At 34.1% G+C, this 14,252-nt stretch overlaps 4 protein-coding genes across 6 annotated transcripts; 3 read left to right on the forward strand and 1 right to left on the reverse strand.

The window, feature by feature from the left end:
• The first annotated feature begins 1,222 nt into the window (after nt 1–1,222).
• On the forward strand, nt 1,223–4,993 carry LOC116844548 (transmembrane protein 41 homolog). 2 transcript variants are annotated; one of them, XM_032816212.1, is made up of 5 exons: nt 1,223–1,340; nt 1,706–1,887; nt 2,270–2,390; nt 2,518–2,646; nt 3,283–4,756. In XM_032816212.1, the coding sequence occupies exons 2-5, from the start codon at nt 1,830–1,832 to the stop codon at nt 3,788–3,790; spliced, it is 816 nt and encodes a 271-aa protein (XP_032672103.1). In that variant the 5' UTR covers nt 1,223–1,340; nt 1,706–1,829; the 3' UTR covers nt 3,791–4,756. The 2 variants fall into 2 exon arrangements, with proteins under 2 accessions (XP_032672103.1, XP_032672105.1); XM_032816214.1 differs by lacking the exon at nt 1,223–1,340 and having other exon boundaries at nt 1,861–1,917; nt 3,283–4,993.
• LOC116844546 lies at nt 4,546–6,464 on the reverse strand. The gene is made up of 5 exons (XM_032816210.1): nt 5,980–6,464; nt 5,585–5,846; nt 5,257–5,464; nt 4,797–4,926; nt 4,546–4,696 (listed from the first exon to the last, which is right to left on the reverse strand). The coding sequence occupies exons 1-5, from the start codon at nt 6,311–6,313 to the stop codon at nt 4,605–4,607; spliced, it is 1,026 nt and encodes a 341-aa protein (XP_032672101.1). The 5' UTR covers nt 6,314–6,464; the 3' UTR covers nt 4,546–4,604.
• Nucleotides 6,465–7,758: 1,294 nt separating this feature from the next.
• Nucleotides 7,759–10,352, forward strand: LOC116844545 (N(4)-(Beta-N-acetylglucosaminyl)-L-asparaginase-like). 2 transcript variants are annotated; one of them, XM_032816208.1, is made up of 6 exons: nt 7,759–7,791; nt 8,090–8,294; nt 8,410–8,566; nt 8,677–8,902; nt 9,204–9,502; nt 10,016–10,352. In XM_032816208.1, the coding sequence occupies exons 1-6, from the start codon at nt 7,774–7,776 to the stop codon at nt 10,254–10,256; spliced, it is 1,146 nt and encodes a 381-aa protein (XP_032672099.1). In that variant the 5' UTR covers nt 7,759–7,773; the 3' UTR covers nt 10,257–10,352. The 2 variants fall into 2 exon arrangements, with proteins under 2 accessions (XP_032672099.1, XP_032672100.1); XM_032816209.1 differs by lacking the exon at nt 7,759–7,791 and adding an exon at nt 7,997–8,012.
• Nucleotides 10,353–10,924: 572 nt separating this feature from the next.
• LOC116844549 (thioredoxin-related transmembrane protein 2 homolog) lies at nt 10,925–13,193 on the forward strand. Its single transcript, XM_032816215.1, has 5 exons — nt 10,925–11,520; nt 11,618–11,798; nt 11,874–12,060; nt 12,150–12,345; nt 12,456–13,193. Exons 1-5 carry the CDS (start codon nt 11,377–11,379, stop codon nt 12,552–12,554), a joined length of 807 nt encoding a protein of 268 aa, XP_032672106.1. The 5' UTR covers nt 10,925–11,376; the 3' UTR covers nt 12,555–13,193.
• Nucleotides 13,194–14,252: the final 1,059 nt, after the last annotated feature.

Below are 14,252 nucleotides of genomic sequence, written 5' to 3' on the forward strand. Positions count from 1 at the left end.
ACGAAAATATTTAATAATTTTTTATTTTTATTTATTACGAAAAGTTAATGCATGATAGTTAATATATATCCCAGACAGCACAAATCTCCTCGGGATGTCCTGAGGATGTCCTGAGGACGTCCCGATGTCCTAAGGACATCCACAGAACGTCCATGGGATATCGTGTGCTGTTTGGGATATACATTATATCTTCTTAAACATTTTTCATAAATCTAATAAATAATACTTGTGAAAAGTCGTTTATCAGTACAACAAATAAAACAAAGTAATATCTGTTCATTTCGATCATAAAATGTATATTTCGATGTGAAGTCGGATGCAAAATAAATTTGATTCAGAATATATATAATATTTTAATTTTACTTTTGAGTTTTTTCAATTTATGTTTTATTAATATTCTATAAATTGTTTTTATTTTTGGTATCGCCTTTTTAAAAACGCAGAAACATAAATATATTACATTTTCCAATCATTTGTATCAATCTGCATGTCACTCCTTTACAAACTGTCGGAAAATGAGTCACATATACTTTACACAGTCTAATAAAGAGTTAAAAAATAAAAAATTCAGTTTTTCTTAGAGTAAAGAGATTAAGTATATAGTAAAAGTAATAAATTATTTTCCCTACCTTTATACTTCTCAATAGGCAACGTTGTTATTAACTACTATCTTAACCTTATTGTACAGCTACACACATTACGCACATTACGCTTTCATACATTCTTAAATATAAAGTACCTTATCCCCATGGTACGTATTTAACAATACGCCTAAATAATAACAACCCATCGAGAATCAACTTAGTATTTCTGTTGTATTGTACAATAGAAAGCCTGATCTTTTATTGGTTAGCTTTAGGAAGTTATTGGTTACGCTTTACGCGAATTTAACAAAATACGCGCCATGGGGATTAGGTATTGAATGTCGAGTTGCAAAATAGCGTAACTTCTAGTAAATTACTATATTACGCAGGTTACGCTTACACAAGTTACGCCGCATGGGGAGACACCCTCAAGGCCTGGAACGCAATACGCCGTATGTCGAAGTTAGATATCGGAACGCAGCCGTTGGTCCAATGAGAAAAACTTATAGCGTGTTCGACTGGCCCTGGGTTAATCGCTCCGAGAGCGATTAATGACGTCAAATCTCTACTAGCTAATCATAAAGCTCATAAGTACTTGTTCGACCAATAAACGCAGGCTAAATAACTCAGAGTGAGTTAACCCCGAGCCAGTCGAACATGAATTTTTTAACTCTTTATTAGACTGTGTATATGTGACTCATTTTCCGACAGTTCGTAAAGGAGTGACATGCAGATTGATACAAATGATTGGAAAATGTAATATATTTATGTTTCTGCGTTTTTAAAAAGGCGATACCAAAAATAAAAACAATTGAATATAAGATCCGACTATGGATACGGTCCAGCAAGCGCAGCAAATGCTTTATAGCGTTTTTACTTCTTTCTCTTTCTTCACTCGAAACCGAGGAATAGAACAAGAGAGAGAAACGCTTCGCAGCATTTGTAACGGTTGTTGGACCGCACCCTATGAATAACGCTTGCAAACTTGGCCTAAACAGTTGATTCGGATTTTAAACATTATTGCTCTTGTAAAACTATAACTCAATAAAAATAACCGTTTAGTTCGTCAATCGTTATTTAATAACGGTTATTAACATTACTTCTCGATAACGGTTATTTAGTTAACAGATAACGTCCATCCCTATTTGTGAGTACTGCATGATTTGCACTCGTACGTGTGGAGACGACGAGATAAGTAAAAGTGCACGAAAAAGTGCGTTCGATTGAAAATTGCTCAGCAGAAAGATGGGAGAAATAAAGAAAGTGAAACGAAAGATGAGCTCGCAAGTTGACACAAGAACAGGTGAAGCATGATTAATGGATCTTGTTTTTTGTAAGGGACTCTAATCAGGAAGCAATGTATCCACATGTGCTTAGTATTTTGTACGCAAATCGGATTTGATGCGATGGCATTTCTGCAATAATATGTGTAAAATTGTGTACATGACGCGATTAATAAGAAAAATCACTTGTTACTTTTCGCACGATACGCGAGAGATGTAACATAACCTATGATTTATAAATTTCACTGTGAAAGTTTGATTTTGTGCATTCCAATATTTTTTTCCTTCTTTAATTAAAATATGATGTTTTTTTTTCCTGATTATGAATTTTATGTGTGTAATCTTGATCTTTATCTTAATCTACTAACAATTAAATGTTTTTCCATGCATATTTCATAATAGCATTCGAAGCAGTCAACGAGAAGGCTTTGACAAGGAGAGCATTGTTAACTGTTGGGTTGATCTTTATAGTTTCACTGACAGCATTATTTTATGTATACATGAGCTTCCCAGAATTAGAAGAGTAAGTCTATATGTAGTCTGATACATATTTTTCTATATTGACAATTCATTCATCTCATCAAATAGAAATTCAGGTTTATATAAAATACAAATACAGGTAATATACAAATTGTTTGTATATTTTACAGAGATGAGAAACAACATATGAAGCTGCCATTTCACATAGAGGATGCTAAAAATCTTGGCAAGTTATTAGGACGATACAAGGATCTCTATTACTTCCAAGTATTGGCTGGAGTGTTCGTCACTTACATCTTGTATCCTTGAATATGTTACATACTTGCATCTTTTTGCTATTAAGTATTCTTTATTACAATGTGCTTGTTTACATCAGTCATTAGATATGCATATCAAATAGTAACTTTCTATCAAATTGCCTTAATTTCAATAATGCATATAAATGATGACATCAAGCTGATATATATCAAAAAATATATCATGTTAATTTTAATATATTAGACTGGTACAAAAAGTTTGCTGTATTAAACAAAACAGAGAAGATAGAATTATACTCAATTTTGAAGGATTAACAATTTTTACAAATGAGATGAAGAACATCAACTTTGTATTTGTAGGACTTCCTATTTCTCTTTTAAAACCTAAACTTTAAACTAAGAATTTAAGAGGAAGCAATGCACTGAATACATGCAAAATAACAATTGAAAACAAATATCGTTACTTAAAAAAATTTATTCTTAAACTTTTTCTTTGTCCTCATCATGATGTTTCCTTTGGAAAAATATCGCATATCTTTTGTACCATGATTGAAATGTATCGTTATCAAGATAAAGATAATATTGCACAAAATTACCAGTTCAAACATGTATCAAACGATTGATATGAACAAGATCAATGAAATATTTGTTATATTCCTTTAACAATACAATCTGTAGCCTGCAAACGTTTGCTATTCCTGGCTCCATCTTTCTCTCGATATTGTCGGGATTCTTGTTCCACTTCCCGATAGCGCTTTTGCTGGTGTGCACGTGCAGCGCGATTGGCGCCACCTTGTGCTACCTGTTGTCTTCGTTGTTGGGCAGGCGACTGTTGTATCGGTATTTCCCGGAGAAGGCGAACAAGTGGACGGTGATAGTGAACAAGCATCGTGACAATCTACTGAACTACATGCTGTTTCTCAGGGTGACGCCGTTCTTGCCGAACTGGTTCATCAATCTGGCCAGTCCAGTGATCGGCGTGCCGATGACACCGTTCGTTGTCGGTACCTTCTTTGGGGTCGCGCCACCCTCCTTCGTCGCCATACAAGCTGGCCAGACATTGCACAAACTGACGTCGTCGAGCGACGCGTGGTCGTGGAACAGTATTATCATGCTGTGCGTGTTCGCGTTGCTCTCGTTAGTGCCTGTGTTATACAAGCAGAAGCTCAAACAGAAGTTCGAATAGACGCGAATTGGTCTCTGATGTTGGAGAAATCAGCATGACATTCCGATATCTCACACAAGTGGAGGAAGCCTTTCCTCGATAATCGCACGCCATTGTGGAGGAGCGAAATACTCTATCAATTGAAACCTTAGGAGAAATTTAAAGGAGCCGTGCGTGATGCAAATAACCGGTGAGCATGGCGAGCAGCCGCGCAAATCCATTTCTCTTCGCGTCCTACATTGGAATTATTATTTGCATCTACACGCACGGATCATACAGTAGTATAATGAATTTCTACAAGTACAATTTGCGCATAACTTATTTATTGTTAACTTTATTGATTTCTATGTGTTTCTATGTGTTTTTTACGTAGATCACGAATATCGTTTAGAAAGGAAATTTATTTAAATTATGTGTAAACGAAAGAGTCGAATAGCCGCTTGTCTTATCACACTCGTTATATGTCTATAAATTTATAAACACGCCTATATTTTAGACAATGTCACGTGGAAAAGTGATCTCAGGATAATTCTTTTAGTAGGCCGCTAAAATTGATTTCAATTTATGCGTTATCATAAGAAAAGATATTGAAGACACTGAAAAGACACTGAGATTTTTAGTCTATGCAAATGAGTTCCACAATGCAAATATGTATATTAATATTCGAGTTAAAATAAAAAAGAACATGCAGAGGTAAAATTAATATAAAATTTTATTAAACGCAATTTAAATGTGTATATATATATATATATATATATATATATATATATATATATATGTATGACAGACGGCTACATCACTTTGGCACATCGTATGAATGTTCCTATCGATGGTGCTAACAAAACGAAGTTAGATAACCAATAGAGAGATCAGTAGCATTGTACACAGGTAGACTCACGGGTCTCCAATACCACCAATTGTACCATACTTAAAAGCGCAAAGGAAAATGAAAAAAGTATGATTAATTACGGCAAATAAAAAAAAAAGGAGAATCAGTTCTGTGCTGCTGATGATTATTGATACTCACGTGTATGTCCAGCAGACAGCAAGATGATAGAAGATCTACAATGTTGTGCACACTCTGAACTTGGTGTCATCCTTATCAGTCTTGCACCGGCTGCGCATCGTATCACAATATTACTGCATTCGGGATTAGGCTGAAAATATGTAAAAAAAAAAATATGTTATAAATAAAAAAGAACAAATGGCATATTATGACTGAAACAACATGCATTATATTTGCAAGTAATAGCATTTTATTGGCTTATTTAATTTTTAGAAGTTTGAAGGGTTTGAATCCCTTAAAAAAAATCACCTAAAACCACACCTTATAAATATATACAAAGTTTCGATCACAGCTCACGCCTATATTTAGGTTTTCCGGTGGTCTAAAGATTAATAGTTTTTTTTATTGAGAGACTAAGAAATCTTTTTTTATATAAATTACTGTATCTTTCTGAATTATAATAACAATTCTGTATTTGTACCAATGAATAAGGTGGTGATTTTGATTCGTCAATAAAGACAAATTTCTCTGTGCCTTGACTCCACCAAGTTGGAACTTCAGCTGGTTTTGGAAATAACTTTCGTAGTATCCTGTTAGGCTTCATGCGATTTATCTTCCATAATACATGAGTGGTGAATGAATCAGTTGGATACATATCCAGTCTGTTAACCATGGTATCATGTATGGTTCTATAAACATTTAATATTTAATGCACATGTTTAACTTGTCATGTTTAATTTGTTCTCCCTCTATAAGTGGAGAAATTTATTTTAATATTAAATATGAAAATTCTGCATGTAGAAGCTCACTTGAGAGATTCGTTATTCGAGATGATTCTTTTAGCATCCTGATCAAAGACATCATAGTTACTCCAATATATATTGACTAAATCATTCATCTTGACCTTTGTATTATTCTCAGCTCTAGTGAATGGTATACCAACATTAAAAGATTTACTGATATTGTGACCAGTCAAGTCTGGTACAGAATGAACTACAGTACAGGGCCAACAATCCATATCATTGACATAGAAATATGGATTCTCTATTAAACACCATTCATCATATAATTCTGAAATGATAAGAGCAGTAAAATATATTAACTCAATATATTTTTTTATACAATTACTTCCACAAAATATTTTGAGTTATATTGGAATATTAACGCAATATTTTAATTGTTCTTTATTATTATATTTACAAACCAGATAAAGATGGATAGAAACTGATAACAGGTACAGCCACTTTACGTAAGGTATATAAACCAGGATAAATGGAGTTCTGTAAGAATCTCACGAGTATATCGCTTAACCATCTTTGATTGCACAAAATCAGGAATACAAACGAAATAACAAGAAGCAAACAAAAAAACTGCAACAAAAGTTTCAACAGTCTGCTCGGTTTTTTCGAATATTTTGTCTCTAAATGCTGGAAACATGCTTGGAATATTTCCGTGGTTTGAGCTTCTGAAACGTCATGCCCGAGTGCATATTCTCTAAGTAGTCGTACACGTTCTTTATACTCGTCTAAATCAACCATAATCGCGAACTTTTTAATATATCAGCTGTGTAAACTCAAAGGGTGCATTGTTTATTTTGGACAATGAAATATATACTACCTGGAACGCGCGCTACCTTTTGAGTGTTGCGGGATGAGAGAGAGCAAGTTTGTAGGCCTCGAACAGCGCTCTGTCTTTGTCTAGTACAGTCTGAACCAAAAGCTAAGTCGGCTGATTTCTAAACATAAGCTGAATCTCCGAATTAGGAACCATTTTTGCTTTATTTTTCTTAATAATGAGTCGATAAGTGAATACTAATAAATGAGAAAAAATACATGTATTTTTTTTATATCTTAAACTTTCGTTCATAAGTTTAAATCATTGGCCTGGGGTACTATTCCGTACACGTTTACCGACAACTGTCGGATCGGTAGACGTCGATGCTTTTTTATACCATAGAAAAGCTGCGCAACGACGTCTACAGATCCGACAATTGTCGGTAAGCGTTTACGGAATAGTACTCCTGGTTTACATCGTGCATTTGATAATAAATAGTAACTTTCTATCAGATAATCTTAATATTGGCTACGTTCAGCAGAGAAAGCTGATTTGCAACTGTGTAAAATTCGTGAATCTGGTACATGCTCTTGGATTTAACCAAAATTAAGAGCATACTCCAATCAGATTCACGAATTTTACAACAGTTGCAAGACAACTTTCTCTGCTGAACGCAACTATTGCCATTCAGTGTGTGCGGTCACTTTTCATATTATCCCTGAATTCCTTCTGAGAGCGTCACGCGTCGCGTCGTCTGCTGCGTCACGAGTTAATCAATCAAATCGTTCCATTGGAACAAGTGCGTCGCGCGTCTGTCATCTCAATTAGAGGATTTGATTGGTTAACTCGTGACGCAGCAGACGAAGCGATGCGTGACGCGCTCAGTGGGAACTCAGCTTAACTTTTAACTTGTAGCATGTTCGACTGGCTCTGGGTTAATCCACTCTGGGTTATTCAGTCTACGTTTATTGGTCGAAAGTACTTATAAGCTTTATGATTGGCTAGTAGAGACTTATTCGCCTCGTCATTAATCGGAGCGATTAACCCAGGGCCAGTCACATTCTCCCGCTCTCGACTATACTATGAACCAGATAAGGATAAGAGAGGAAACAAGGAACCTCTCTCTCATCCCGTACGCCTTAAGAGGCAGCACCATCGACATATAGGCCGGTATTCATAGTTCGATCTTATATTTAAAATCATCTTAAGTGCTGTTTTAAGATGTCATGAACCAATCACAGACCGGTATTCATAGTCCGATCTTATATTTAAGATCATCTTAAGTACTGTCTTAAGATGTCATGAACCAATCATAGAGCCATATTCGCATCTTAAGACATTACTTAAGACGGCTTGAAATAAGATTCGACTATGAATACCGGCCACAGAGCCATATTCACATCTTAAGACATTACTTAAAACGGTCTTGAAATAAGATTCAACTATGAATACCGGTCTATGGGTACGTTCCACTTTACGTTCGCAACGACGCGAGCATCATTCTATCTTTGTTTAATATCCAATGAGCAACAAAGATAGAATAACGCTCGCGTCGTTACGAGCGCTAAGAACGCGCCCTATATAAATAATGTCTGCAATTATTCCCACACATGATTAGTTTTCTTCTCTTTTTTATCAAATCTCAACTATATACTTGTTTTATTTGAGTTCTACAAGTTTATAGTAATTTAGTGATAAAAGACAGATCTTGTATCAAAAATAAGCATAGACATTATTAAAATCTTTTTATCTTTTTTCAGAGTAAAGTTCACATATTATCAATAACTTATCTTCAGAAACTTCAGAAAATTAAGATGAAGCTCTTTGTTATTGTGATCTTACTGTTTTATGGAACAATAAATTGTTTATTTGTGAAGGTAATTGGCAAACAAAGTGCTGATACTTCAAATAACACTTTTCCTGTCGTAGTGATTACATGGGATTATAAAGAAGCTACAGAAAAAGGTACTTATGTTGCAATAGTAATTTAAAAAGAAAAATTCAACATATAAAACAACAGACTTTAAAGAATCTAGAAAGAAATATATTAATTAAAAAATATCCTTATATATTTTCAAAGCATGGGATGTGATTCATAATCAAAAGAGAAGTGCTCTGGATGCAATAGAAGAAGGCTGTTCTCTGTGTGAAGAACAACAATGCAGGAAGACTGTAGGTTTTGGTGGTAGTCCAGATGAGACTGGAGAAACTACATTGGATGCTTTAATTATGGATGGGTAATAAAAATAATAACACATGTTTATGGACTATAACTTAATATTTTACTTAACAAGAATATACATCAATGGATATAATTGATAAAAAGGAAAAATATATTTCTTGGCAGACTGGCAATGAATGTGGGTGGAGTAGGAGGCTTAAGGAACGTGAAGAGTGCTATTTCAGTAGCACGCAAAGTGCTGGAAAATACCAAGCATTCTTTGTTAGGTGGGAGTTTGGCTACAGACTTTGCCCTGAAGATGGGATTTAAGGAAGAATCTTTAGAGACAAATGAATCCAGAGACATGTGGATGCAATGGAAAACCAAGAATTGTCAACCCAATTTCTGGAAGGTATAAGAATATAATTTATAAGCACTTTCTTTTTATTATGCTAGATCGATTAAGATAACTTAGGACAAAATAATTATATATAAATTTTATTTCTATGTATATATGGCAATATATAATTACATATAATTATATATATGACTATTTAAAGACAAAATTTATGTATATATATATATATAGTTTTCTATACTTTTTTTTTCTCCATTCTATTGTCGATATTACACTGACCGAAGCAAGAAGAATAGTTATAAGAACATAAGGATATAAGAATAAGGAGATAATTGCGATCGCTGAACATTTTTAGAACGTATTACCAGATCCTACTACCAGCTGCGGACCATATCGTCCAAACAACGAGAAAAACAGCGATTACGATGAGTACTCGTTAATCGGAAGCGAGGAAAATCATGATACGATTGCTATACTGGCGATAGATTCAGAGGGATATACGGCAGCGGGTGCTTCGACGAACGGCGCCAAAAACAAGATACCCGGCCGTATCGGGGATTCTCCTATCGCGGGAGCTGGTGCATACGCCGATCAAGATGTTGGCGCGGCAGCTGGCACTGGTGACGGGGACGTTATGATGCGATTTTTACCGAGGTATCGTGCACAAAATTGATTTTATTTTAATTATATTAAAATTAACATGAATTCGCGATCGTCGACGCGGGCGACTGAATTCTCGTCACCGATACTTCCCAGATAGACATATTTTGGCATATTATCTGTTTAACTGGCATAAATACGCAAAGATGCGTCTTAATAACAAAAAATTTTTCAGTATATAAAAGATGTTATCTGATTCCATGACAATTGTTGCTTATTTTGCCGGGAAAAGAATACAATTAATCCGGTATTATTGTACTGATAAAAAGTAAATATTTTGAATAAAACCGTGACATAATAAATAAATATTTCTTAAAACAAAAGTATATTTTAAACACACTGTACTGTGTACTTTGTACACACTATACTTTGTACTGTTATGATAGCATCGTAAAATTAAATGTTTACATAGCCAAGCCGCTATTCTCAGCGTCTCTATCTATCTGGGTTGAAGATGTTCTCGGTATTGTTTGTTTGTTATGACTAAATGGAACTTCGTTTTTACAGTTTCTTGGCCGTAGAAGCGATGCGTTATGGTGCTACGCCGACTGTAGCCGCTCGAGCGGCGATTAACAGAATCGCCCAACATTATCCTGCCTTCTTCGGTGGGGTAATTGCGTTGAACAAGAACGGGGAATACGGCGCAGCGTGTAACGGAATGGCTCTGTTTCCATATTACATCGCAAATCCAACTTCGGGACCGAAATTGCTCTCAGTGGAATGTAGCAATTACTCACGACAGAAATAACATAAGTTACGGTGACAATTGATAAAACAAAATAAAATGTAAATAAAAGTTACAAAGCATGTTTTGTAAATAAATGCAAGATAAACAACAATGATATACAGAATGTTTCTTCATTGGGTTTTATTGGCTGGTGCGATTTACTGAAAATTAAGTTGAAAAGCTTTAAACTAATAAAAGCTTATCTAAAATTTAGATTGAATATTTGAAAGGTCTTTTAGGCCCGTATTAATAGTTCTTACTTGAAATTTGTTTCACGTGAGGTACTCAGATCTGAATTTCAAGTTATACCAGAGCTTCTTTAAATCATACGATATTCGTCACATTGTATAATTACTAATTGTTTAACTAAAGAACTCATTTAATTCTGAATTTGGACTTGAGTATCTGACTTGAGATAAATTTTAAGTAATGATTATTAATATAGAATGCAAATCTAAGATATATATTGAAACAGACAAAATTCAATAGGCAATAACATGTATACTACATGAACTAAATATCCGTATACGTTGCTATAGTATAGAGTGAAGTTGATATTAACAGTTTAATTTACTTATGTTTGTATAACATTGGACATAGCATAGAACAGAACCAAAGTCCTCAAAATCACGATATTATCTACAGAATAAATTATCGACGTAGTTCAACGTTTAGTGCACATAGAGCTATTTCGAGATTAGATGACAGTCTATTCGCACTCTTGCGCAAATCCAGGCCGTGTTTTATGACCTAAATTTATAAGATTCGAATATATCCGAAAAACACAATCCGGGACGAAAAATATTTGTGTTCTCTCCTCATCGCTAATCTCCAATATCTTGACGAAAAGTCCATCCATATTTTTATGCTGATAATTCCGACAATCTCGCAAAGTATATTGACATTTTCCCCGCATGAATCAATCGCCACGATTGTATGAAATAGTTGACAATACTTGTCTACTATATGCACAAGATAGTGTTCGTTTCAGGGAAATATTGTCAGGGAGGCGGCGAGTATTTTTTGAATAAATCACAATAACATTGTGTGACAATATTCGACAATACTTATACTCCGACGGTGCAGTTCGCGAGCTGCATTGATCGCAGTTGTACGTTGTCTTCGTGTACTTTCTATCAGAATGTCTTTTAGAAAGGACCTGAGATTGCTCCTAAAGCCATACTACTTCATAAATATTCTCCTCAGTATCTCTTACATTTTTTCGAAGCGCATTCCTGTAGTCTGTAATTACATATTCGCTCAAGATGATTGCGAACTCGACGGGGTATGTGTGTGTGTAAATTTGTAAAACAGAAGTTCAATATATATACATATATATGTATAATATTTGATTATTGTGTTAACAATTTCTTATATTTTAGAGGGAAACGGAGATTCTCTTTTTTCTCATGATTGTCATTATGATAAGGACAAGGAAGACTGGTAGCGTAACCATGATCAATTATTTAACTTCTAGTTTTGTGTATACCAAAGTAGCAAATTTGATCCTATGGTTTTATGCTGATGTGCGAATGGGAATACTGTTTGCATTTATTTTTATATGTAAGTAAATAGTTTAAACTATAAGTTGTCAATTTATAAATGTTACGAGAGTAATATGTTATATTTTATATGCAGTGTGTGGGCTGGTATTACCAGAACCAACATATCAAGGTCCTGAGAATATTATTTATCTACATGGAGCCAATGGATTGCAAGAGGAAATACAGCGCGACACCAGAGTAATCTGGCTAGTAGCATTCTATACTGCATGGAATCCAGCCTGTGTAACATTTGCACCAATATTCTCTGAGCTATCCGCAGAGTAAACATTTTACAACTGGATTTTTTCCTTTATTATAAAGAGATATCTGTGTTTGGAAGTTACTATGTTGAGATATGCTTATTTTGTAGATATGCTTTAGAAAATTTTAAATTTGGCAAAGTGGATGTTGGGAGATATCCAGATGCAGCAACCAAGTATCGTGTCAGTGATGCTAGCACCAGCAAACAATTGCCAACATTGATACTCTTTAAAGATGGCAAAGAAGTGGAACGACGTCCATATGCAGATCACAAAGGAAAGCTTGTTAAATTTCTCTTCTCAACAGTATGTATCATTTAAACTTAATTTAAAAATACCAATATAATACTGTTTGTTCTTAATTTTCTTTGCACAATTCAATTCTTCTCTCATTTACACTGTTCTAATGTTTTCAGGACAATGTAAAGGCAGCATTTGATCTCAATAATATTTATAGTGATTGCAAGAAGAATCCTATCAAAAGGAAAGAGAGAAAGCCCCTTAAAGCAGAATAATGCAGTAAAAGTTTAGGTGTTTAATACAGAACAAAATGCGTGCTTTGTGATTTTGCAATCAACGAAGGATTTTCACTGCTTCCAGTGTACAATGTGAATTTGTTTTCTGGGGACAGAACTGTTAGTGTTAGAGTTCCCAAAAACAAAGTTCGTTTTTCTGTTGGATGTTGCGTCGTCAAACGTCGCATGCCTTAACGATTCTCTGTAAGTTCTTAGATACAGCTTCTACTATGTAGAAAGATCCATTTGGTGCGACTAAATCTGCATTGTACACTGCAAAATATGCGAAATTGTAAATATTTTGTTGCGTATTTAATATTCTATATCATATACGAAGCAGAGAGCGTTCTCTTTACTATAATGTTATCGTGTTTTATTTATATCAGATTGCACGCGCAATCCTTTTGCGCACAATGAATTATAATAGATTGTTACGCTAGTATAGCGATAAACAGTATGTCACTTGTAATTATTGATATATAAAAACACCTCGTGTTCGTGCCAGCGTGAAAAGATACTGTTTACTATAGACTATAGAGAAACAGGAGATACGATCGTTCCTCATCGTCTAAATCTAATGTGTTCTTAAAGCGGTAATTTAATTCGAGTCAATAAAGATAACGAGTTACTTGAAAGACATTTTGTTCATTTTATATTCAAGTTGCGCACTTTTCCGACGAATGTCAATGCAACGTCGCTTGGTGGGATCTTGACGATCCGTTAAAGTATTGTGGATTAGATACAATAATGTATAACACAGGCTAAAACCAGTCGCAAACTTCCGCTATAGTAGAGAATTAAACTAATTTCAAAATAAAAAAGGTACATACATACATACATACATACGTACATCATACATACATACATACATGCACACACACACACACACACACACATATATATATATATATATATAAAACCCACAGTTAAATCTATCACTATTTCAATTGTTCTATCATCATCTTAAATTGTTCTATCATTTTGTATTGTTCTATCACTACTTTAATGTTTTTTTATTGATATAATATATATTGCCATTAAGTGCTAGCTTATTTGGCTTAAAAAACCATACAGTCTGTTTTCCTTATCAGGTACAGAAGTTGTTATCTTACTACTAAGTATATGTATAGCATATGTCTTAAGGTACTTATGTTACATTGGTTGTTTAGAACTTGCCTTGATAATAGATTTTGTACTCTTTCGTAAAACTTATCTTTGAACTTAAATTTAATATTAAACTTAAAATTTGATATTGTTATCCTTATTGTCTACCTTATCTTTATATTTCATAAATTTCATAAACATAATAAAAACGTAAAAACGTAACATAAAAAAAACAGAAATAAAAATAAAAATAAAACTGAAAATAAAACTGTGAAACTTAGTAACTTAGTACTTAACTTATCCTTTTTACAACCTAATTTTGGTGTGGTATAGTGTGATATAGTCTTATGTAATATAAGTATCTAAAATATCCAAAAAAATATAATCTCTCTAATATGAACTTATTCACTACTTTAATTGGTCATTGTGTATAGTAGTGGCTCGTAGCGGAGATTTCAGAATTAATTTTACAAAAATAATGGGTCTAATCAAGCGCACATCGATTGTTAGACCTGTTATTTTTGCAATTCGTTCTGAAGTCTCCGCTACGAGTTACCACTGTACACAGTAACCAATTGAAGTAGTGATAATAGG

The sequence above is a fragment of the Odontomachus brunneus genome, unplaced genomic scaffold (genome assembly GCF_010583005.1).
Source record: "Odontomachus brunneus isolate Ranch 3 - 2012 unplaced genomic scaffold, Obru_v1 Obru_scaffold_042, whole genome shotgun sequence".
Lineage (NCBI taxonomy): Eukaryota > Metazoa > Arthropoda > Insecta > Hymenoptera > Formicidae > Odontomachus > Odontomachus brunneus.

Bases quoted from the DNA above. Each gene is read 5' to 3' on its own strand.
- LOC116844548 (XM_032816212.1), top strand. From the start codon at position 1,830: ATGGGAGAAATAAAGAAAGTGAAACGAAAGATGAGCTCGCAAGTTGAC. The intron at 1,888-2,269 runs GTGAAGCATGAT...ATTTCATAATAG, and splicing joins GCAAGTTGACACAAGAACAG to CATTCGAAGCAGTCAACGAG. The intron at 2,647-3,282 runs GTATCCTTGAAT...TACAATCTGTAG, and splicing joins GTGTTCGTCACTTACATCTT to CCTGCAAACGTTTGCTATTC.
- LOC116844546 (XM_032816210.1), bottom strand. From the start codon at position 6,313: ATGGTTGATTTAGACGAGTATAAAGAACGTGTACGACTACTTAGAGAA. The intron at 5,847-5,979 runs GTTTGTAAATAT...TTATCATTTCAG, and splicing joins TTTCTATCCATCTTTATCTG to AATTATATGATGAATGGTGT. The intron at 5,465-5,584 runs GTGAGCTTCTAC...AAATGTTTATAG, and splicing joins TCGAATAACGAATCTCTCAA to AACCATACATGATACCATGG.
- LOC116844545 (XM_032816208.1), top strand. The intron at 8,903-9,203 runs GTATAAGAATAT...GAACATTTTTAG, and splicing joins GTCAACCCAATTTCTGGAAG to AACGTATTACCAGATCCTAC. The intron at 9,503-10,015 runs GTATCGTGCACA...TCGTTTTTACAG, and splicing joins ATGATGCGATTTTTACCGAG to TTTCTTGGCCGTAGAAGCGA.
- LOC116844549 (XM_032816215.1), top strand. From the start codon at position 11,377: ATGTCTTTTAGAAAGGACCTGAGATTGCTCCTAAAGCCATACTACTTC. The intron at 11,521-11,617 runs GTATGTGTGTGT...CTTATATTTTAG, and splicing joins ATGATTGCGAACTCGACGGG to AGGGAAACGGAGATTCTCTT. The intron at 11,799-11,873 runs GTAAGTAAATAG...TTTTATATGCAG, and splicing joins GTTTGCATTTATTTTTATAT to TGTGTGGGCTGGTATTACCA.